The following is a 23038-nucleotide window of genomic DNA, read 5'->3' as shown; positions in this document are numbered from 1 at the left end:
GGGGCTCAGCCTGTGCCAGGGGTGGGTCCGTCTTACAGCCGGCTGGCATCAGCTCCATCAGACACAGGGGGAGCTTCTGTCAGCTTCTCACAGAATCCACCCCTGTAGCCCCACCGCTAACAAAACCTTGCCACACAAACCCCAAACACATTTTCATTCAAGACACTAAATACTTGTACAGAAAGTGAAAATGTAACTTTAAAAACAGAATCAGCAAGCTCCAGGGGTTTGTTCTGTTTTGCACAGACCCGAGAACAGGGGTTCAATTTGAGCGATGTTAGTTGTGCCAGGAAGCTGGTATCATCTGGCTGATACTAGATGGATTATGGAAAAAACGGCTGGTTACGTCACTCAAGAGTATGATGAGACATCTGTCTGCACACAGCAAAGCTGACACAAAAGTACTAACCGACTTACCTTAAGATAGTTTCGGAGAACTCAAGATTAAGATCTCAAACAAAGGTAAATAAATGCAGAGAGGTAACACTACTAAATATGCAAGGAAAAACACAGGGAAAAGAAGAATCTGTGCCTCAGCTTATTTATTATGTGCACGCACAAAGAAGAGTGCTCAGAGTTATCACCTCGTCTTTGTATTACAAAGCATTACTTAAAATGTCTTTTTCACGGACCTGTAGAGGAAATCATTACGTTTCAGTACTTCACTAGAATCGGGGAGTGGGGTCAGGGGGGAACCAAAAGCAACTCATACACTGTCTGCTAGTTAGTTAAATCAGAACTACCAGCTTAATTCTTGAGCTTTACCCAACACTCTTGTTGCATAAACACTAACATTAGTGGTTTTCACAGTAACTTTAATACCAAGCAAAGTGTAATTTTGTTTTAGTCATCATTTTCTATTTGTTTTTAAAACAAATAAAACATGAAAGGAAAAATGTTGGGGGTTTTGTGATTCTGGAGCCTTCTTTTGTGTTCCTCCACTATACATTTGAAAGGACATTTCAGTGAAAATGAATCTTTTAAAGTAAAATAGACGTGAAGCAGGACTGCTAAAGTCTGGAACTGCTTGTGTACCAACACACATGAAAATTTTTGCTCAGTGCACTGCTCTTCCCAACACTTTTTAACGTGCAAATGTGTTTGCATGCTTACATTTATGTAATTTATCATATAATTTTTTTTCCCTAAGTGATACAATGAAAAGGTAAACCAAGATAAGGTTAGTAGTTAGTGGGAAACTCTGCTAATGGACTGGCATTTCCAAATAATAGATGCTGTTTCTCCACAAATACAGAGATACGAAGTTGACAGAACTGAGGTTACTAGAAATAGTGTATTTTATAAGCCTAAAGGTGAGAGTTAATTTCTACCACCTCCTGCTGCTTGATCCATGAATGAACACAAAAAATGACAGCTCTAAAGGCAGGTATTTGACTGGTTTCCCCAAAATAAGCAAGATGTCAATGTGACAGCCATTGTCACGGGCAAACTAAGAACTACACGGGGCTGCAGTACACAGGTCCATCAGCGGAAGAATACGCCCATCAGGGAGTTCAGAGGTTAAATAACTGGGCCATGTGCTCAGTAATTCATACAAAGAAAGTAAAGGTTAGATAATGAAACACCTTCAGGTCTACGCTAATAGGTAACAATCAAAGAAATAATTTTAAGAAATGTTTAAATGGTAAATTGTAGGGGTTTTCTGCTTGAGCTTTTTTATCTGAGTGATCTCGGAAGCATTGTAAAAAGTTGCATGTAGAAAGAGATAAAGAGAGAAAATTGATCCATGATAAATAATGACAATTTCCACACACACCCCCAGCTCCTCCTCCTGTTCTGTGTCTGCCCCCCCTCATGTCAAATTGGCTAACTCCCTCACTAGCGATGCTCCAGAGGGCTCCATGCTGGCTCCTCATGAGATCCTCAGGTCCTCTGGAGCACGGAGCTGGTCTACGTGAGCCAACCCCGCACACACGCTTGGAGTAAAGTCATAGTGAGACTCTGGCAAAGTTGCTCTAAAATAGCGTAAACACAATGAAGACGTAAAAATCAGAACATCAAGTTTAGACACTCAACAATTATGTTACTACATTTTACTCTGGCAATTTGTGCAATACCAATTAACGAGCATGGAAATGCCTTTTTACAGGGCAGCCAAATGTTTTCTAGGGTTCGTGAGCCATGGGGCTCTCAAGAACTTTATATTCAAACCTTCCTTCTCCTTCATATTAAGGAGCACTTTCAAAGGCAGGAAGCATGAAAATTTCAGATAAACTTAGGGGGAAAATTTGAGGAGGCTTTAGGATACATCTGTTGTGACAATAAAACATCTTTTAAGAAACTCTGGTATTTTTTCTTCTCTAGAAATAAATATGTTTGGCAGATTTTCAAGGCAATCACCTTTATTTCCTACCTATTGGTGATTTGAATACAAGACAAACCACAAATGGCACTTTTAAAACATTGCCCTGTAAATATTTTTCCTTTGTACCTCACTCAACTTCACCCCACTTTAATGACCAGTTCTATTAATTTTACAAAGATACCAAGTATTGCAGTACAACTTTGAACCATATGTAACATATCTTTTGAACAGCACCAGTACAGGTTTGCTAAGCCTTTTATCTTCCATGGAAGCCACATTTTAGAAAACAACTCCAACAGTATTTTGTCTCTTGGGGCAGCTGAATTTCTGCTGAAGACAACCAGAGGAATCAAGTATCACCATCAGGTCATCAAAAAACTAAACAGACAATAAAATCAGGATTAGAAATCTAAGAATGAAATAAAGAGAGACTCAAAGATGCAAGAAATGTGACACAGGAGAACCAGAGGTATGCTCTCACAGCAGACCTATGCAGTGTGAACACGGGAATGATTGAAGAAGAAAACTAGCTCTACCTTAGGAAAAGAGCGTATCTTCTGGATGGGTGGAGAAATCCCATGGAAGGCAAAGCATCCTCCACACCTGGAAAGCTCCAGGAGGGAAGATACTGAGCCAGGAACATGCAAGCTGATTATTTTTTCTAGATTTTCCTGGGCAAGCCAAACAAGTTGGTGTTCCAGAACCTACACAGAGTCCAAACGTCGATCACCCACCCCTGAAGAGACAAACCGTAAACCAGAAGAAAGCTGTGCTACCAACAGTGAAAATACAGATTTTTAACGTAAGAGCAAAAGGCACCCTGACTACAAGGCCTGACATCTGTGAAAGTGTAGACAGTCACAAGTAACAATCTTTTGGCCAAGGAAAGAGTTTGAGCTCATTCAAAAAGAAAGTTTAAGGATGGACAGATTCAGTTGTAGGAAATAAAATGAGCACCCAGCCTGGAGAACTGTACCACAGCTGTGCAACTGCATGTGTTTTAAAACATTCAAGTAAGATGTGTTATCCACAACACAAAAATGGATGCATTTCAGTTTTGCAGCTTCAATAGCTCCATGGTTTGCTTATTCAGCAAAAACATAACACAGAAATTACTATTAAAAAGGCAATTTTCACTGACAGAATTCTTCTTCCAGGAGAAGATGTAATATACATGTTTAGGTGATGGCAGTGTGTAATTGCTTACAACGCACGCAGAAAAAATAATTCAGTTTCTGCTATTATCAAGGCAGTATCTCAGCAACTGCAACATTTGCCAGGCCCCATTTAATAAAGTTGGAACTCATTTTCTGACACGGCTCCTAGTCACTAATAAACAGGAAATCCAGTATGCAAATGTTTTACGATCTGTTTCTTGAAATGTTTTCCTTGATCTCAACCTGAAATTCTGAAAACTGTGAGTAATCTAAAAAGAGAAGAGAACATGTATCTGAATTACTATGCTTTACTATTACTTTTTTAAAACAGGAAGTTCCTGACAGAACCAGGGTATACCATGTCTTTTAAACGACGGGTTTATGGTGTCCTTTTGGTTAATCCAGTATTACCCCTGTATCAAAAAAATGCCTGTTTGTTAAGAACAAAGATATTACTACAGACACATGTATCAACTGAGCCATAGCCTGAAACAATAAACCTCAAGATTTACAAGGATAAGTATCCTAATGCCTATACATGCGCTCAGCCTCTTAAATAGGCAGCCTGATTTATGACTGCCAGAGCATCTCTGGAGTTCATCTCACTTCAATAAAAGCTGCTGCAATACTCCAGAGATTTTGAAGGAAAAAAAAGAAAAAAAATGAAAAAAAAATCCACCATCCCACCAAACAAAACCCAGACTACCTACATTAGCAAGAACTTGTAGCCAATTTTTAGGCACACATAAATGAGACTTAATTCATAGTGTCAAAATCATCAGAGCCCAAATTATTAGCTCTTTCAGCTCCTGCTCTCTTTAAACTTATTTTTAAGGCACATAACAAAAACAGAGGGTTTAACCATCATTCAAACCTAGGCTCGATGGTAATAATGTTAATAATGTTAACTGGGCCATTTCCAGTTAATGCTATTAACAAATCTTCTTCTGCTCTTTCTGCCAGCGCTGTTTTTGAACCAGCGGGGGCCTGAGTTACACAAAATCCCACTCCTCAAGAACAGGAGACGGGAGCCTCATTAACATCAATCCCCTGCTGCTCACAAGAACGGAATAGCTGGGATAGCTGAAGTGCATTGCAATGCGCATACTGTCATTCAACTACCTTTTTGCTTTCTAAGATAGATTTATTTTGCATTTTGGGCAGCTGACAAGAAGACAGTGCAAAATAAACGTATCAAGGTGATAGTCTTTTTTGTTTAGTTTGGAAGTTTCTAAGTCACAGGCTGCTCAACAGGAAACGCACCATTTGTTAGGGCTGTCTAATCCACAGAAATGTGGACTAACCCAAATTGTCACTGAAGAACACTCTAAAGACTGCGGTAGAGTCGAAGAGCATCTTCTTGAAGGACGTAAAGGTTCCAGCCGAAACAATTTGTGCGCCTACTGCGAGATTTAAATACAACAAAGTTAAACATAGCTATATATGAAAAAAAAATATTTAAAAAAATCTCAGCTCTGCTACCGTGTAGCTTTAGAGGTGTCTAACTTATCCCTGCTTCTTTTCTTAAAACCAAGTTTGTAGTTGTCTGACTTTCTTTTTTCTTCCCTACAGTGGCAGTTTTCCACGGCTCTGCAGTTCAGTGCTCGGGCTGCAGTTTCTCTTGGTGCAGCCCCAGAAGCCAGACATTCCCAGCAGAACTCCACTAGCCAAACCCTTGTACTCAGGATTAAGCTTTATGGGAAGGGTAGTGGTGACCATCATTTTCCTCAAACAACTGCTGGGGACGTCAAATCCCCACTCTTCCTTTAAAAATTGCCTGTAAGCATGGTGAATGACTGGGTGAGTACATGATCAAGCACAGGGTTTTCTTCTGTGGGACTCCTGCTCCACAGATGGACTGGGCTGGACGTTCCTCCAACCTCACCTTGTAGCACAACAGGGTGGTAAGGGAGAAACACACTTCATGCAAGGATGATGTTTACAAATACAGTTGTTTAGGTCACTTACAAAACAGTGACGCCAGCCTCTAAGAACGCTTCCAGTATGCCAAAGCACCATATCATCAAAAATTACTTTGGCCATGGTGAGTGAGCTACCTCATCCCTTCCTTTCTCCCCCAACAAAATCCAATGGTTCAACCAAAAGGAGTGGTGCTGTTCAATCATTTGTTCTTTTGTTCTATCCCCTCAACCCTCTAGAAATATCTCTACAAACCCTCAGAGAGCCATTTCTGCTGAAAAGTACTGGGAATTAAAAAACAACCTAAAGCAGACACCTTGGACAAGCTATTCAGCTGGAACTGCTGACCAGCTGAAGTTTAAGAAAATTTTATGTAACTAAAAATACGCTTTTAAAAATAATCTTAAACAACAGATTCCACTTCATAAAATTATTACACATATTCTAAGAAAACTCAAAGTTACATTTCTTTGTGGGTTTTAGCAGTAAAAAAAAAAAAGTACATTTATTAATTATATAATTAAAGGTTCTAGAACTACCACTATGGGATGAGATGACATCTAGTAACACAGTAAAGCATTAAAAACCTATTAAAGCCCTCATTTGAAATCACCCTCTTGGATACTTCTTCAATACCATTTTATTGGGCTAATTTGTATTTCAGGAAACTGAATATAAGCAATGTCAACTTTACCAGGGAAATTTCTTTTTTTGGTACCTAATCATTTTCCATCATTCATTCAGGTCATGTTTTCTAAGCAATCAAGCAGGCTAAGAAAGATATTTTTAAAAAATAATGAAAGCTTAGTTCCTCGTACGATTTAAGAAATGTGATTTAGGGAACAGAAGCTTCAACAAACCCCTCCACATACTGTAGTGCTGCAAAAAGAATTAACAAAACCAATTTTCTTCCAGGAAGATTCTACAAATTATCAGGAAAGACAGCAGGGATGCAAATGAGCTCCCATTTTTCCTACTAAGAGGAAAAGGAAATAGCAATTTTCCCTATGTTTCTCACTGTTGAAAAGGCATGGGATCAAACCTCAAGCTTGAGAGAGAAGAGAGAAGCTTTGTATCAAAGCCCCTGCTGAAAATTCATGGGGGTACAGAGAATGCACCGTATTAACTATTCAAGACTTAACAGCATTCAGCATTGGAAGTAGCCAAGCTCCAGAAGACCACCACAGCCAAGCATCAAGAAAGGCCACCAGCAAACGGAATATAGAAACCTGGAATGCTGACGGATCCATAACTTCCGTCTTAATGCTACAGGAAAAGATTTCCCCGAAGACTGTGAGAGCAAGCCACCTATCTCTCCAGCATCAAGGAGGACAGAAGATCGCACCAACACTGGAGGGGTGGCCATCACACAGTGTGAGAAAGAACAGCTGATACGAGGCTGCTTATTTTTAATTTTGTTTATCTTTCAAAGGAGGAGGGCAGTTACTGGAAATGTTAAATTAAGCTATCCAACTAGCAGAAGTAAACTATTCTAAATGAGTGAAAGCCAAGACAGCAGCTGGATCTGACAGTTTTGTCCTTATAAACAGAAATCTAGAGCTTTTCTTCACAACAGAGGACATCAGAAGAGGGTGTGTTTGTGCATGACTATTCGGGGGGGGAGAACGGACGGACGATGACACACGGGGGACGACGACCAAACCAAGAAAGAGCCACTGTCTTTCACACTGTTTCTTATGATCCTGATACTGCAAACACATATGTGAGTTTAATGAGAGTATTCACACAGGCAATGCTACTCGACCATGAAACTGTTTGCCAGATGAGGGCCAAAGTCCATGATCCTGCCATCAAGTCCGTACAGGCAGATCACAACGTCCGTGTAGATCTGGGATAAAGTCAATGAGGTCATGCTCCACAGGATTCAAGTGTCTGCCTTTACAAATCTCACTGCAAATCTTACTCATGTAAAATTGATTTATGAAGTGTAACATCATACTCCACTACACACACCTATGCTATCTGTATTTTATTATCTGTACTTTTCTCCCTCTCTCAAAACTGTAAAGATATTAAAACTTACCTGATGGATTATATTCCCTTAACTATTTTATAGTTAAGAACTTAGTACATTTCATATGCTAAAATTCCATTTTTGCAATAAACTTATGGAAATTTGACCTGAAAGCAGAACCGGAAAATGTTTTCCAGCTTCTCTATGGCTCAGAACGTAATATCTATCATATACCTTACAATAAGCTTTGGCTTCCTTTTCCTATGTCAGAGTAACCTAGACAGGTCGTGCACCTCTTCTGATGTGAATGATGCAGAATACTACTTTCTTGGCAGGGTATATAAGCCTCTGATGGGTTACAGACTGCCGCATTTGAGTTTTGTTACAGAAATCCTCCCTAACTGGCATAAATCTATGTGAATGTTACTCTGACAGCACTATGAAGATGTCCACTTAAGGAGGGGTCACAATGAAACAGTCTGCAATGACAAAGTGCAAAGCAAATTTTCACCTTAAGACAAGCTTAATTTTGATTCTCCTTGATTATGCCATGATCTCCACTTTTCTCTAGGTACACATGTATGGGTTTTTTTCTGCAATACTATACACGGGAATGAAATGCTTTATTTGTATACATTCAAGGTTTATGTATTTTCAGTGGCTAAGTTAACATGTTTGGAATGCAAAGATTTCAAACCAAGAATCAAGATTTCAAAACCCCATTTTCAAAACAGATATTCTGTAATACGGAGATGTGCGCAAGATTTCTGCCCAAGTGAAACATTCTGTGCAAGCTCAAGAATCCACGTTAGCAAAATTGCTTGTAATATTAAGGTATTAATTCTGCAGAAAATTCAAAAAGACTATTATCTGTTCCCTGTGATTCGTGTTATATAATGTGCATTTCACATTTAGTGTAATGTTTGGATGTGACAGTTTTAGTCAGCCATGGATATCCATGTTCCCTCAAGAGGCTTGCCTGCCTTTCCTCCTCATTACTTCATTTTTCACCACCTCTCATAAGGCATTTGTTGTTCAGCTGTTCTTATTAAGAGCTGCATGTCTGCCGCAATTTGTGATCTTCAGGATTCATCTTTCATCATATTAGAGAGCAGATGGAAGTTATAAGTCTTTGGTTTTTCCAGGCATGTGTTAAGCAAGTCTGAAATGAGTCACTTAGACGTATTAACAGAGCAGTCAAGCTTATTACAAAATCAGTGTTTGGCATATTGCACAGAAATAAGACTCTCACTTTCACTTTCACTTTTTATGAGGCTAAAGAACAATACGTTCAGGCAAAGTGCCTCAAGTCTAGACAAATACTGGTATCAGAAAAAGAAAGGTGCTTCACATCAGTGTTGTACTGGCTTGCACTGTATTCTACTGGCAGAGACAAATGTGTCACGACATACAGATGCACACATGGAGCCACACACCTTTGCAGAGTACTCAAAATACCCTCTCGTAATTAGCTGCGAGAGAAACCTCGCTAGCTGAACTGGAACTGCTAAACGCAAAATAGAAGGCTACCTAAATCATTTAGCATTATGAAAACATCAGATGGAAAATAATGCATCAGAAGAAAGAATACCGAGGGGGAGGAAGAGTGTGCAGAGGAAGTGGGTTGTTGCACAGCTTTAATCCAACATTTGCTCTTTATTGATCAAAAGTTTGTTCAACACTTTATTGATGTAAAGCATTATGCATGATCAGTGTTAAATATTAATGTCAGAAGATCTTTAACTATAAATTCGGAGACATTTATTAGTCAATTTAATATTCCCAATGTTACTAAGCTACAAGTTAACATCCCTTAGTAACTTTCTGGAGCACTGTAAAAACATACTGTGTACACTATGCAATGAACAACAACGATCCGTATGTCAACAGTGGTAAATATAATGTTTTTATACACAAATTTTACAACAAATGTTTAGAAACCGGACACTTTTCAATGCGTGCTCCTTAAACTCACGGTAGGATGTACCTTCTCATTCTTAAAAGCAAATTAAATCAAAAGAACCAAAGTTTCTACAACTTTTGAGGGAATATCTAACATCCACAAGGTTTACACTTTTATGTACTAAATTATTAAAATGCACTTCACTATGTATATGCATAAGAAGTGCTTCCATTTGTAAAATAAAAATTAACCTCTCTCCATTTAAACCTTGATTTTGAGGTCACTCCAAATTATAAAGTTTAAAACTTAAACTGCAATACAACTTTTGCTGTGGTAGTACAAATAATCCATTCAAGCAAACAAAAAAAAGAAAATTAAAATTTGAATCATCAGAGTTCTATTCCAAATACATCAGCACTATTGTATGAAATTTTACACGAAGATACATTTAACAACATCACTCTGAGAAATGGCTGAAGTTAACAACTGTTCATCAGAAAAACCAAGCAGGAAAAAAAAACGCAATATCCTGGGATTTCCATTGAAGTGGTGAAAAATTTTCAATGGAGCCTTCTTCCAGGCAATAACATGTCATTACTTTAGCGCAGAAGTGCCTTGGTTTTATTTTAATTATAAAGAAAGCCCTAGACTTCAGAACCCAGAGAAGTGAATCCATGCAGGCATCTATTATGGACTAAAGCATCTAGTAATTTAACAATGCATCTACCAACATTAAAAAAAATAATCTTGCAACTTGATTTTACCTGTATATTGTAAAAACTACACTACTCTGGAAGGCTGCAAAGCAGCTTGAACATTCCAGCCACTTCCCTTTGTCTTTTGACCTCTACTTCATCCTATGGTCCTCCACATTATCTCTTAAACCACTCACTTTGCGCTAAATTTGTTGAATCTTCACATACTCCCCCTTTCCTCCAAGCAAAGAAAATAAAGTTTTGTCCAATTTCATAAATTTGGCATGTTTTTGCATATACTGTATATAGATCTTTTTGGTGATCCTTTCTGAATAAATACTAATTTTTTGCGCAGACATTCCCGGAAAGTCTCCCCTCATGAGAAAGGCTATTATCTCCTATTGTTTTCAAGGAAAATGAAGCGTAAAATGGTTCTTAGGAAAGAGGCACTCTTTCAACATGTCCCCTGCCTCCCTCTAGGAACCATGAAAGAGGAGCTAAACTGTCTTCAGGGGAGATGGTGGTTCCTTACACTGTCAGAGGCTTACGCTTAACTCAAACTAATTAACTATTTTACTTCTAAATTCTCAGAAAATTAAATCTCCACTCGAAGGAGAAGTGTTGAAAATTTGGGGACGAAACGTTGCTTTTTTTCGCTGAAACAAATGGCTTAGTTCTCATATTAAAAGCGAAGTACAGCACAAATTTACCTGTGAAATTACCTCTACAAAGAGAAAAAATTATGTGGATTTTAAGAATAACACATTTCTGTATCAGAGCTTACAATCAACATTTGTGACACAGAGTAGTTCAAAACTGATCATTCTATTATCCAACAATTTATGGGAAAGAATGAAGGAGGACGGCAAGTGAAGAACGAGCACATCTTCCTTTCCTTCTTCATAGAAATGTGAGAATGAGAATTCTCTTGGGGGTTTTTTTAACAGGAAACAAAAAGAAAATAAATCTGTATTTTCCTGCAAAAGGATTCTCCACAATCCAAGCAAAGTACCAATTTCTAAACTTTGAAAAATTCTGAAGAGCAAACAAAAACAGTTTCACAGTCTTGGAGATAACAGTGCAACATTTTGAGATACACCTATAAATATGTGGACCAAATCCTGACGCAAGTCAATGCTGTTTTGCAGAAATTGCAAAGCCTACTTTGACTGGGGGCTGGAGCATTCTTTTAATTAAACCTTTCCACACAATTGCATTAAAGAACATTTACTAAGCAATAAAATTAAGGAGCTGAAGAGACTGAAAAAGTTAAGCTTGCCTGAGTACAATTCTGCCAGTACCACTGTACAAGTCTCTTCTCTTTGTGAACCACACCGTCCTCTCCAAACCTTCCAGTAAGTACTGTCCTCCCATGAAGACATTCACCTCATTTGATACTAGTGTTCCTACACAACTGACAAGTGAAGGAGATAAGAATTCTAAACATTTATCACATTTCTCAGTTTACAGCTTTTTGGTTGCACCCATGAGAAAGCCAAGGACTTATCACCTTGGGAGACACATTAACAGAGTATTCTGTACAAAATAAGATTTATTAATTGTTCATTTTGTTTTTCTAATATTCCAGTGCCATCTTTAACCATATGGATTTATTTAATGTGTTCAGATATGGAATTTCAAAGCAAATGCCAGACTTCTTAGCCTCCTTCTAGCTTTCAAATCTAAGAATACATTTTCCTATACATGTACCTGAACACCAGGAAGTGAGACGTGATCTCTGTGGATCGAAAAGAGCAGTAAAGAAAGGCATATCATGCATACTTAAAAATAAAAGCTATTTGCACAAAAAGCAAAACATGTTGTTTTAACAATGACTGTATGGAAGGAGATGCTTTTCATTTCCCTATTACTTACAAAAAGAATGCTATGGCCACTTAAAATAAATATTTTCTAGTTTTAGGAAATAACCTGTTCTCCAGGTACATAGTAGGAAGAAGCACATGTCTGAAGAACACATTCTGAAGGTGAAATTACAGATACAGTGATGACCAGTAATCATGTAAACGACCTTCCACAAGTTTGCAGAACTCATGTAACGAATTAATAGGTAACTCAGACCAGAAGCATTGCTTTTGGTACAATAGTCCATCATCACTGAGCAAAGCATGCCAAGCACTAACTATGCATGGTATTGCATATACTCCTCAGCCAAAGGAAATCACACCTACCCACAGAATTGTGCCTGGAAACCTCTGCTTTTAACAACAGCCCATGTAACCATGGAGAACCTCAAATACAGAGAAGCAAGCAATGGAGAGAGGTTCTCCTGAGTTTGCAGGAAGGCCACCAGTTGCTCAGAGTTCTGAAATTTGTTGATCTCATTCACGGACCCATACATCTCATGATTCCACAGTAATACAATTTGGCATTCACCCCATGAGTGACACCAAAATTAGCATTTTGTAGATTATCTCTGAATCCTGCCTCCCTGCCCCCATCCAGTACTTATCTCTTGCTCTTCCACATTTGGGCATGATAGGGAGGCTCTTGTTTTGATTTTTGTTGTAAGCAGGAGTTAACATGCATTCCCCACAGAAACAGCCAGCTGGAAAACAGATCTAAAATACAATTTTCAGCAAGAAACCAAGCTGCCCTAGCTAGGCTGCCTGCAGAAGATGAGAGCACCAAGAGCTACGGAAGGCAAGAAAATCAAGAGCTAAAATCAAAAGGCAGAAGGAGGTCCTGCGATAGACTGCCTGGAAAAGATTGTGACTGCCGTTAAACACAAACTCAGACCACCTGGGGAATACAACAAGAAAATAAATTTTCAAAAATTATCCTGAAACAGAATACACTTCCATGTGTTTAGATTAACAAAAACTTGCACCTAAAAGACAGTTCCGTGTGGGTTTTAGAAGTAAAAAAAGCTAGTTTGATGAAACTAGAATAAAGCAGTCCTTGTTGCAGAATACAGTTTCACTGTGCTATGGGAACATAAGGCTTGAGATTTATGGTCACTTCCAACAAACATTTAATGATGCCTTCAGAGAACATCTTCTCACAGGCCTTTCATGGTAATCTTCAGTCCAAAAAAGACTTTAAAACGTTCTTAACTCTTCAAATTCTGAGTACTGCTAATGATAAATTAGGGGGTTTGGGGCATTCAGGGCAGGCAAGTACCTTAGTATTGCTGTAAGAAGATGGGTCCAGAGAAAAGAGTCGTAATTTTTTTTCCCCATAAAATACATCCATAAATGCAGGGACACAACTTGTTCTTATGAAAGACTCACAAAGAGATTGATCAGCCATCTCAAATGTCCAAACGCTATCCCCAATAACTTCTAGAAAAATTTGATTTATATCACTATGACCTTTAAAAGGAATAATCTGGACAGACCTCATTATAGCCTAGTCTTTAATATACCCTACAACCCTCACGTAAAACTAAGCTCCCTGTCATGCAGCTCACTATTAAAACGTGGTAACAAGTCGGGTGGAAATGTGATACCAGTTTATGAGACTGTACAGTCTCTGGGGCAATGAATGTGTGTTTTTTCTTATCCTGTAAATTACCTGGCATTCTTTTGGGAGCCATAAAACCAAACAAGAGACTCTTACTCATACCAAAAGTAATCCTTTGAAGAGCTATGGAGAAGACATTAATAAAACCTTACCTGGAAAATAATCAAGATTTCACTATAGCTGCTTGTGAGAATTAATAGATCACTGCTTGCACCAACACCACATGGAAGAACTTCCATTGTGAGGAGGGTAAGAAAGGCACAGGAACTTCTGGACTGTAAAAAGATCTTAACTGTTATGTACAGAAATTATCGTGTAAGAAAGGATTTTCCAGGTCCCACTCCTCCAGACCCAGGGTCCAGAGATGTCAATGAATGGCCAGGCCTGAGGAAGAGGAGAATGGTCACTTGTGGCAGTCTGAAATTCATTGGTAGGGGTGCTGCTAAAAATCCATTCTTCTCCAGGGAACCACAAGGTTTATGTTTTATTTCCGCCTTTGACCCATTACATTTCAGCTTGTAAAGAAGTGGAAAAAAGGCAGGAACAAGGCACACATTGGAACCTGCCTCTCTCAACAGAAGATCTCGGTTCAAACCCAGAGAAGTGAGATCTTAACTGAAGAAATGAAAAGATCTCCTTAGAACACTGTGAAGAAAGAAGAACCCATTCTACAGTGATGAGTAAATTTTGTCTCAGAGCAGAGAAGTAACAGATACCTGCAAAAGAAACATGAGGACTTTTCTGCTTCAAATAAGCTGCTCCTACCGAAATGCCTGCAATATTAACAGGCTAGGTGAGCACGCACCAATTTTCTTTCCTGAGTTACCTGAAATGTAAACAATTTCTAATTTTAAATTATTTACATTAAAACTTCAAGGCCAGAACCTATCTCCCTGATCCAGCACACGTACCTTCATGACATGCATCTGTCTTTTCAAGTCTAAAATACATTATATAACTGTACCTAATGAGTTCAGAACCTTGCTCACTCAGAAGAAAACATTTCCAATTGCAAATCTCAATAGAAAATAAAAATAGAATCCGTTTTAGATAATATCGAGGAGCTGCTAATACTTAACCTCAGGATGAGCATTGAAAATCTTCCTTTTAAAGCGAGAACAGGCCTTTGCTTTTCTATTTATTGGATTTTTAGTAATATGAGCATTGTTAATACTGCAAGCAGTTACAGCCTCCACCTTGAGGGTCACTTCATGTTCCTGCTGTCAGACATGAAAGATTCTTCTCCTCTCACTAGCTCGATAAAAATCAGAAGCTGTATCCAAACACAATGAAATAGTACTTCCAAACACTTTCTCTGCAGAACGGGGATGCTACTATATAAAGAAACCCGTACACACATATATATCAGAAAATTTAACTAATAGTTACCTAAAAGAATTTAGTTTTGCTATTGTTTTACATAAACAGTCAAGAACAGGTTCAGTGGCACAGACTGATAGGCACACACGGGTCAAGACTCAGTTCGCTTGATTAGTCAGTTGATAGAAAGTCAGTAGAAGAAGCTCCATGTGCCCTCTTTTTCAGGACAGCACTATAGACAGAGTTGAAGAAGGATCTTGCGAGTCTTCTCATCCAAGTATACTGCAGATGTACAAAGTCCAGCTGCAGTTATTTAATTGTATTCAGCGGCAAGCAAAGGACAGGCTGAAATCTTATGGCAAAGTAAAAAATGAAAGAAACCTCATCTCTCAAAAAAGCATTGTCTGAGAAGGAGTGGAGGAAGGGAAGGCCATTATTTTTACAGCTGCAGTTAAGGTACCGTAGAACTTCAGGTAAGCTTAAGAACCCCAAATCTTTCTCTATCTATTCATTTTATGAGTCAACCTGTGTGTGTTCCAGACTGACTCGCAACTACGTTGACTGAGGCAGCAATATTTCACAAATCATTTTAAATCATCTGCAAGGGCTTTCCTCCTCCATGAAACATTCTTAAACCTTTCTCTCTTCACAAAAGCAAAGAAGACGAGATAGTTGTTCAGCTAGTTCAGCCTACTTGGTGTTAAACATGATTGTATTGTGTAACCAGATCACTGACAGCTTCAGCAAAAATGATTTTTCTTAGGTCAAGTAGAACATATACCTAATAAAAAATTCTGAACTGCTAGTATGAATTAATAAACAAACCTTCTGTGCTTTTTGTACTTGACAATTACAGTTTCCAGATATGACAGTACAGCTACAAATGCTCTATTACTTGACCTGCAATTTAACAACAGAGTTTTGATTTACCAGACCCCTCAGTCTGATGGAGAAGCCAGAATCCAGCGACCGCTCTCTAATGGTCTTCACTGACAAGGGAATTTTGACCTCTCTAGAGTCAACGGCAAAACATGACATGGGTCAGGATTTCACTTAATAAATGTTCATCTTCCTCTGCTGTGAAATATGCTTGGCTGTATTTTATAACGATTTGTCATGTTCTTTAATATAAGCATACAATACACTCATGAAATATTAAATACATGTAAGATTTAAAAAGTATGCATTTATGATACAGACTATCTTACTAAGCAAAAAACCACATGATGCTAAGGGACACCACGAGTCTTGCTAGATATTAGATGAGTTTATCTCAACGGTGACAAAAATAATGTGAAAGCTAGATTTTCCTGTCACCTTAAAAGATTAAGAGAGAATGGGTTTTAGAAATACCTGAAATTCTATTTTAGAATAGTTCTAAAATAAACCAATTTAATTGTAAAATAAACATGCATCCTGTCTTAACACAGATTGATGTGCATACCATGATTTTATTTATCCACTATTAAACACAACTTTATACAGTAATTTAAACATTCAGACACAAAATTGTATCACACACAGAACTCATTTGAGTTTTCTATTCCACTCTCATGAGACCCCACCTGTAGTACTGCATCCAGCTGTGGGGCCCCCAAACACAAGAAGGATATGGACGTGTTGGAGCTGATACAGAGGAGGGCCACAAAGATGATCAGAGGGCTGGAGCATCTCCCCTACAGAGACAGGCTGAGAGAGTTGGGGTTGTTCAGCCTGGAGAAGAGAAGACTTGGAGGAGACCTTATTGCAGCCTTCCAGAACTCAAAGAGTGTAGTGATAGCATGAGGGGTAACAGTTTAAAACTGAAAGAAGGTAAATTTAGATCAGATATTTGGAAGAAATCCTTTACTCTGAGTGTAGTGAGGCACTGGAAGAGGTTTCCCAGAGAAGTTGTGGATGCCCCATCCCTGGAGGTGTTCAAGGCCAGGCTGGATGGGGCTTTGAGCAACTTGGTCTAGTAGGAGGTGTCCCTGCCCATGGCAGGGAGGGTGGAACAAGGTGATCTTTAAGGTTCCTTCCAGCCCAAACCATTCTGTGATTCTATTTTCTCAGTTTTTTTGAATTACGGGAATACCCATCATAACGCGACAGAACTGAGCAATAAGGCCATGTAATATTCCAAGACCTGTAGAAGCTAAAAACGCCAGAAGGGTGATGCTAAGACAGTATTTTTTAACTTGACATTATTTTGATTCACCTACTTAAATTCTTAGTACACGTCAAAATTTAGATTCAATAGTGAATTAACTGACCAGTGAAACTCTCACGAGTTTGAAGAATCATCGACTCCGCTCCTTTTTAGATTTCCAGTTATTTTTTCATTGAAAATTTCTTCTTGATGATAATTTTATTTCAAAAGTATTTCAAAACAACATTTACAGGTTTCAGATTTTTTGGCTTTTGTTATACAAATTATATTTTAGGAGCACAATGTCCCCCCACTGAAGTCAACTGTCGTACTGTGTAATGCTGATCTCCACAAATTTAATTCACTAATGTAATTCCCTGCAGTCATAAACTATTCCTGTAAAATTATTTATCCTTCCATGGGGAATTAAACCCTGTTCTAATAACAATGATTCAGAAATACATTGAAATATCATATTTTCCCAACGATTGTGTATTTAAAACAGAACAGGTAAAAAAGATGGCAGCAACTGTACATGCCAGAGTTACTTCATTTTTAATTTGAGGAATATGCTTTATCAAATTGGTTGACCTTAACATCTCCGTGGGTGGAAAATTTCCTTATAACTTTGTTCTTCCCTCCGACACTTTTTTTTCATTAATTATGACTAGTGATCAATGTAGCCTGGACATGACTGTGCAAAATTGTCCAAGCTCTGTTGCCAGTTAGCCTCATAATCTAACCACCAAGAACAGACTATTAAAATGGCATTGGTCTGTAATTAAAATATGCTGAACAGTTCTAACTGTGTTGATGGTGCATTTACAACCTAACTACAAGTTAACTACAAATAATTCAAGATCACTGTTAGCTCACATACTGTAGGACACCAAGCCATTATCAGATTATGACAACAGAAAATGGAAAATGGTCACTTAGCTGATTAATTTCCATTTTCCAAATTTGTGTTTGTAAAACATCGGGCTGTGGCAGTCAAATTTTAATTTTATCTGTAGAAATATTTCTCTGCAGTAACTAGACAGTATTTCTAAGACAGACCTGGAAAGCACTCAAGAAAAGAGGTTTCAGAGTTGTACCATAAGAGAGTTATACCCTCCCTTTAGACTACACCAATGGCCCAAAGGAATGATAAACTCAAAGTGGTCAGCCTCCTAAGGATTTTGTCAGTAAAAATAACATCACCATATAGAGAGGAACTCACATAGTAGAAGGAACTCAAATTCCATCCTAAGTCTGGAATACAGTTCCACATTTCTGGAGAGTTTCATTTATGTTATGAGAATGGAGAAAATGGAATGAAACTGTTGCAATGTTTTGGACCCTAATTTCTAGAATTTAGTAGTAGTAGAAGCAGTCCTTCCAGGCAAAACACCATCAGACTCCCTGCTGTGTTTTGCATTAAGTCTCAAAGGCATCAAAATTGGCATAATATTTTTGTCCTTTATTCCTCCCATTCTCTTCGACCAGATGATTGTGCATTTAACTTGTTCTATGATGCTGAAGTGCTTATTACACTAAAGCTGATGAAAAATACCTACTTCAGGATACAAAAATACCTGAAGAATGAACAATCACACTTTAAGTCAGTATGGTCCTGACAGAAGGCAGATGATCAATTCTATCTACTGAACAGCCTTTTCTTTAGCACCGACGGAGTATGGATATTTGGACAGGACGTATCTGTGCTCCCATTCACCCTGCGCCTTTGTGATCAGCCTGATGTGTCCATAGCAAGGGGGACAGAAGGACATTCTTCCTTCTGCATTAACACATGGAACAGCACTTTGACGTCTGTCCAGGAGTTTTCCATATGGTGCTGGGTAATGACAGAATTAGGAAGTCCTAATTCTCAGGCATCCCCAGAAAACTGGGGATTGTGATGGACACCTGCATTTCTGAACCACTGTAGCATAGAAATACTTCTCTATCACTTTTATACATACAATTAATGAAAGCAGGTAAAGACACACAAAACTTACATAGTCATGAAAGGCTTTTGCTTCACTTGAATGTTCACATGTTTCTCGTCTTTCTGGAGCTGCACAGTAGAGATCCCAAAATACACTGCAAGTTAAGAAGTTACAGAGATAGTAAGAACATCATTGTAATACTTGTGTAGATTTTACAGTACACACACCCCACAGATGCATGTTCATATACAGAAACAGACTTAGCACTTCCTTGCCAAGGGATGAAAGCACTTACCTCTATGAAAGAATTTAGCTTTGCAAAACATTTATGAAGAATCAAGTTCTGCCATCCGATTCTCCAAGGCAAGCAGTGCTGTATTCCTTTAATACCACCATAGTATAGACCAATAAGCTAGTCTAATATACAAGGTTTGAGGGTACAAAGCATATTACGGAAGCCCTGCATTTAACCTCATCCCTCTGGCAACTGCTGCAATTAACTTCCCCAAAGCATGGGAAGGGACAGATTTGTAATAACATAAAAAGGAAAGAAACTGCAGAGAAAACTGGGAGTTCTTCCAATGTCCAATACTGTGCTTTAAACAAAAGTTGCCAGAGAAACAGGTGTGTGGACAAGAGTAGGAAATAGATGGGTATGTTCTTGCGTTATAAAGAGTAAGAGGAAATTATGGTACTCCCATCGGTCTTCCTCCCCAACCAACTTTAAATAGAGTTGCGCACAAATAAGTTTTGGCACAAAGTTTCTGGAATGAAATTATGTGTATGCTAGAACAATTAAAAGAATAAAATTTGTTAAAAATTTCATAGAATTTCTTTATTGTTTTAGACTTAATCCTCTGTAACTTAGTCCAGCACCCTAATAATGAATTGTGGAAAATTTGAGCATTCTGCTGCAGACGATCAAAATTAAGGATAATGCAGACATCAGACTCAGAAAGAGCACATTATCCTTGCCAGGCTTCCATCACACAGCTAAAAGCTATGAAAGAAAGGTAAATGAAGAGTATGCCACCTTCCATGCAGCTGTACACATCAGTCGGGTTTGAATGGGACCACTTTGAAACTTGTAAATTCTTGTACTCCTGACGGTTGGGCATATTCTCTGTATTTTGTATTCTTTCGAACTAAGGCATGTTGGATATATTCAAAACAAATAAATAGCATGGCTGAATAGCAGTGACTATGAGCACTCTTTTCTCCCTGGGGATTCCACACACACACGTGTGTCTGCACACCAGTATGTATCAACAAATGGTATCACACATAAAAAAATTACAAGTCAACACCATCTCTACCCATCTTATGAGCTGAGAGAAATTGTGCAAATGCAGACGTACACTGCAGCAACAAGCCCATGCTAATGCACACTGCTTCCCAAGAAGGCTGGTAGCTTGAGTTCAGCTAATTACTTTCATATGCTGTTCCCGTGACTAGAATGCGGACTGAAGACTGACGAAGCTCACATCTACATGCAGTCTCTGTATATACTGTTTTTTTCAAATGTAATTATTTAGGATATGTAGAATGTTCTGTTAAATGCACAATTTACTGGAGGGTGGTGAAGAAAGAAACACAGGCCATCTTCTTTCAAAGATGTTTTCCTATCAATGTACTATGCAATATTTCTTTTCCTATATCTAATATCTGTTATCGTCTTCTACATCTAATTTTCTGTTCTTTCATTTCTTAACAAGAAAATGGTTCTTGAACCTCACCTTCACATGCCTTTTACAATGTTCACCTGAATTTCTTGCCTCCAGCTGCTGGAACTAGTAATTGACATATTCTAAAAATCAGAGGAAAAGAAAATTGGTACTTACCACCACCAGGAGTGCAAGAATCCTGGGGGCTCCCCCAGTGTGATGTTTTTTTCCCATCTTATCTAAAACAAAACAATAAAAACTGAGGTGTACATTTTTGTGATCATTGTGACTAAAAGGCATTACATAATTTATGCAGAAAGCAAAAAGAGAAAGAAGAAAAGATTTCATAGTTCTGAAAGACTTTATCATCCTCAATCTGGATGGCCATATTACTTACTTATTACACTTATTAATATAGCTGATTAATTACACTTATTAATATAGCTGATACTTAAAATAAGCTTTGCTTACTCTAGGAAAGCAAATTCTAGAATATTATTTTTAGATTCTGAATAGAATTTCATTAATGACATATTTTGTATCACTCCATCACTGAGACGTGCATTATTTTAAGGTCAAAAGCACATGACCCCCCCCCAAAAAAAATGTTAAAAAGTAGCCTTAAGATGATCTAAAAGATTTTCCAGTTTGCACTAAGGAAAACATTGAAGACACAGAACTGATGTTACTGATTCAGCAGGTGGCAGTCTTCCCTCCGCATCCAAAGCGAGACAGTGTTTTATAATCCTCAAAGAGTGCTTTACTGGTAGAGATAGTGTGGCAAATACGAGCAGCATCGGAGTTATAACCCAGCTTCCCACCACGCGTTGAAAATGGAAAGCTAGCTTGGCTTCTTTTGCGAGCGCCGGCAACCTCTCCCGAACGGAGCTGTACTGGCTATGATTTCTCTCCCACCTAGGAAGCATTGTTTGTTTAACACTGTTTTCAGAGGAAATGCAGTTTAAGAACTCTTACCCTTGCCTTCGCATTTTTGTTTTTGATCAGTGAACCCGTTAGACGACACAGCACACAGTGACAGCGTTCTGTGTCTCTGCAATACTTCTCAAATGGTGCATCTTAACTATGATCACACATCCATTTTATGAATGCCACAGCCATTAGTTTGTCCCTAACTACAAAACTAAACAGTTTGGACTACAATAAAGCTTATGATGGAGCTCTGTTGGAAGTAACTGGAGGTCCTGCAGAAATCCACACAACACTGTACAGAAGAATGCCTCATGTTAAAACTGGGTGAAACTAGGGCAATGCATGCACTTTCCAGTTACAACTACACATAGCATTATTTCCTGTCCAATTTTGTTAAAAAAAATTGTTCAAACACAAACCATATTCTGCTCTAGAGTCAGAAGTAACACCAGGCAAAAAGAGGATTGTTTTAATGAAATGCTTAAACATCCTTAACATGAAAGTTATTTAAATATATATATATAAAAGTACTCAAAAGCTTGCTAAAAAAGGTAGGTACGGTGTTCAGAATGCAAGAGGAAGTGGTAAAATTGGCACTTTCCAAAAGAGACTAAAACTCTGATTCTCAACTGAGACATCCAATTCTTAAGAAATTAAACATATACAAGTTCTGTCAATAGCTTGCAGGAGAAGTATTCATACACCTAAAAATGTTCTTTGCACTCACATGAAATAACCTAGCATAATTTTGATATATTTTTTGAATACAACTATTCAAAAATGATTTTGCTGTTTAAAAATTATTTTTAGAAGGTAACCGAGACACTATCACCTCTGTTTGTAAAGCTGGCAGAATGAACCAACTGCATGGCATTTACCCGCATCACCACCATGTAACAGTAGTTAATATCTAAAAAGCATCTTTTAAAAAGCTCCTGCTTAAGTGCTGGCAGATAAAAATATTAATAAAAGTGAAAAATGTAAATAAAACTCAAAGCTGCTACAAAACCATTACACATTCTTCAAATACACTCCTCTCAGGCATGACTGCTCCTCATATGCACTGGGATTGGCTTGGAAGGACTTGTGTTAATCGCCAGAAGACACAGTAGTTCTGAGAAGTTTCAAAAGCAGCATAATGAAGAGGTGCAATGTACAAGCAAAACAAAAATTGCTCCTGATGTTGAAAAACCATTCAGTTAAGAGTAAAAATTATGTCTGTGTAGAAAGCCCTCACTATGTCTAAGCAGTAGCTAGTATTCAAAGCAGGTCTTGAAGAGCAAGATACCCATTTCACAGGTCTTATACTGGTCCTTTTTAACAGGAGATATCATCTTTGAGAAATCTATTCAGAGAAGAAGCCTGAAGGAAATATAGAAGTTTGAGGCTTGTTTGACAGGGGTTTGTTTTCTTTTTCAAAAAATACATACTTCTGTTTCACGTGGCAGATGTCAGTCTGTCTGATTACAGAGTCTTAAAAAGATTTATAGAGAGTCATTAATTTCAGAAAAATACCTGAATTGTCAACTGTATTGATTAAGCTCATAACCAGTGATTAACTGGAAAATGCCTGCCTACCCAGTCCAGCCAAGCTAATGGGAATTAT

General features: G+C 38.1%; 1 protein-coding gene across 1 annotated transcript in view; it reads right to left on the bottom strand.

Annotated features, from left to right (window-relative positions):
- Positions 1-23038, bottom strand: part of SSBP2 (single-stranded DNA binding protein 2) — a 207966-nt gene that overhangs the window by 120698 nt on the left and 64230 nt on the right. The window contains exons 3-4 of the mRNA XM_009886887.1: positions 20680-20741; positions 18908-18992 (exon numbers count right to left, since the gene is read on the bottom strand). Of these exons, the coding sequence (XP_009885189.1) occupies positions 18908-18992; positions 20680-20741 (147 nt within the window). The remainder of the gene's footprint in view (positions 1-18907; positions 18993-20679; positions 20742-23038) is intronic.

This window comes from Charadrius vociferus, unplaced genomic scaffold (genome assembly GCF_000708025.1).
Source record: "Charadrius vociferus isolate BGI_N301 unplaced genomic scaffold, ASM70802v2 scaffold244, whole genome shotgun sequence".
Lineage (NCBI taxonomy): Eukaryota > Metazoa > Chordata > Aves > Charadriiformes > Charadriidae > Charadrius > Charadrius vociferus.
Note: the sequence above shows the minus strand (reverse complement) of the source record. Positions and strands in the feature narration are given on the sequence as shown.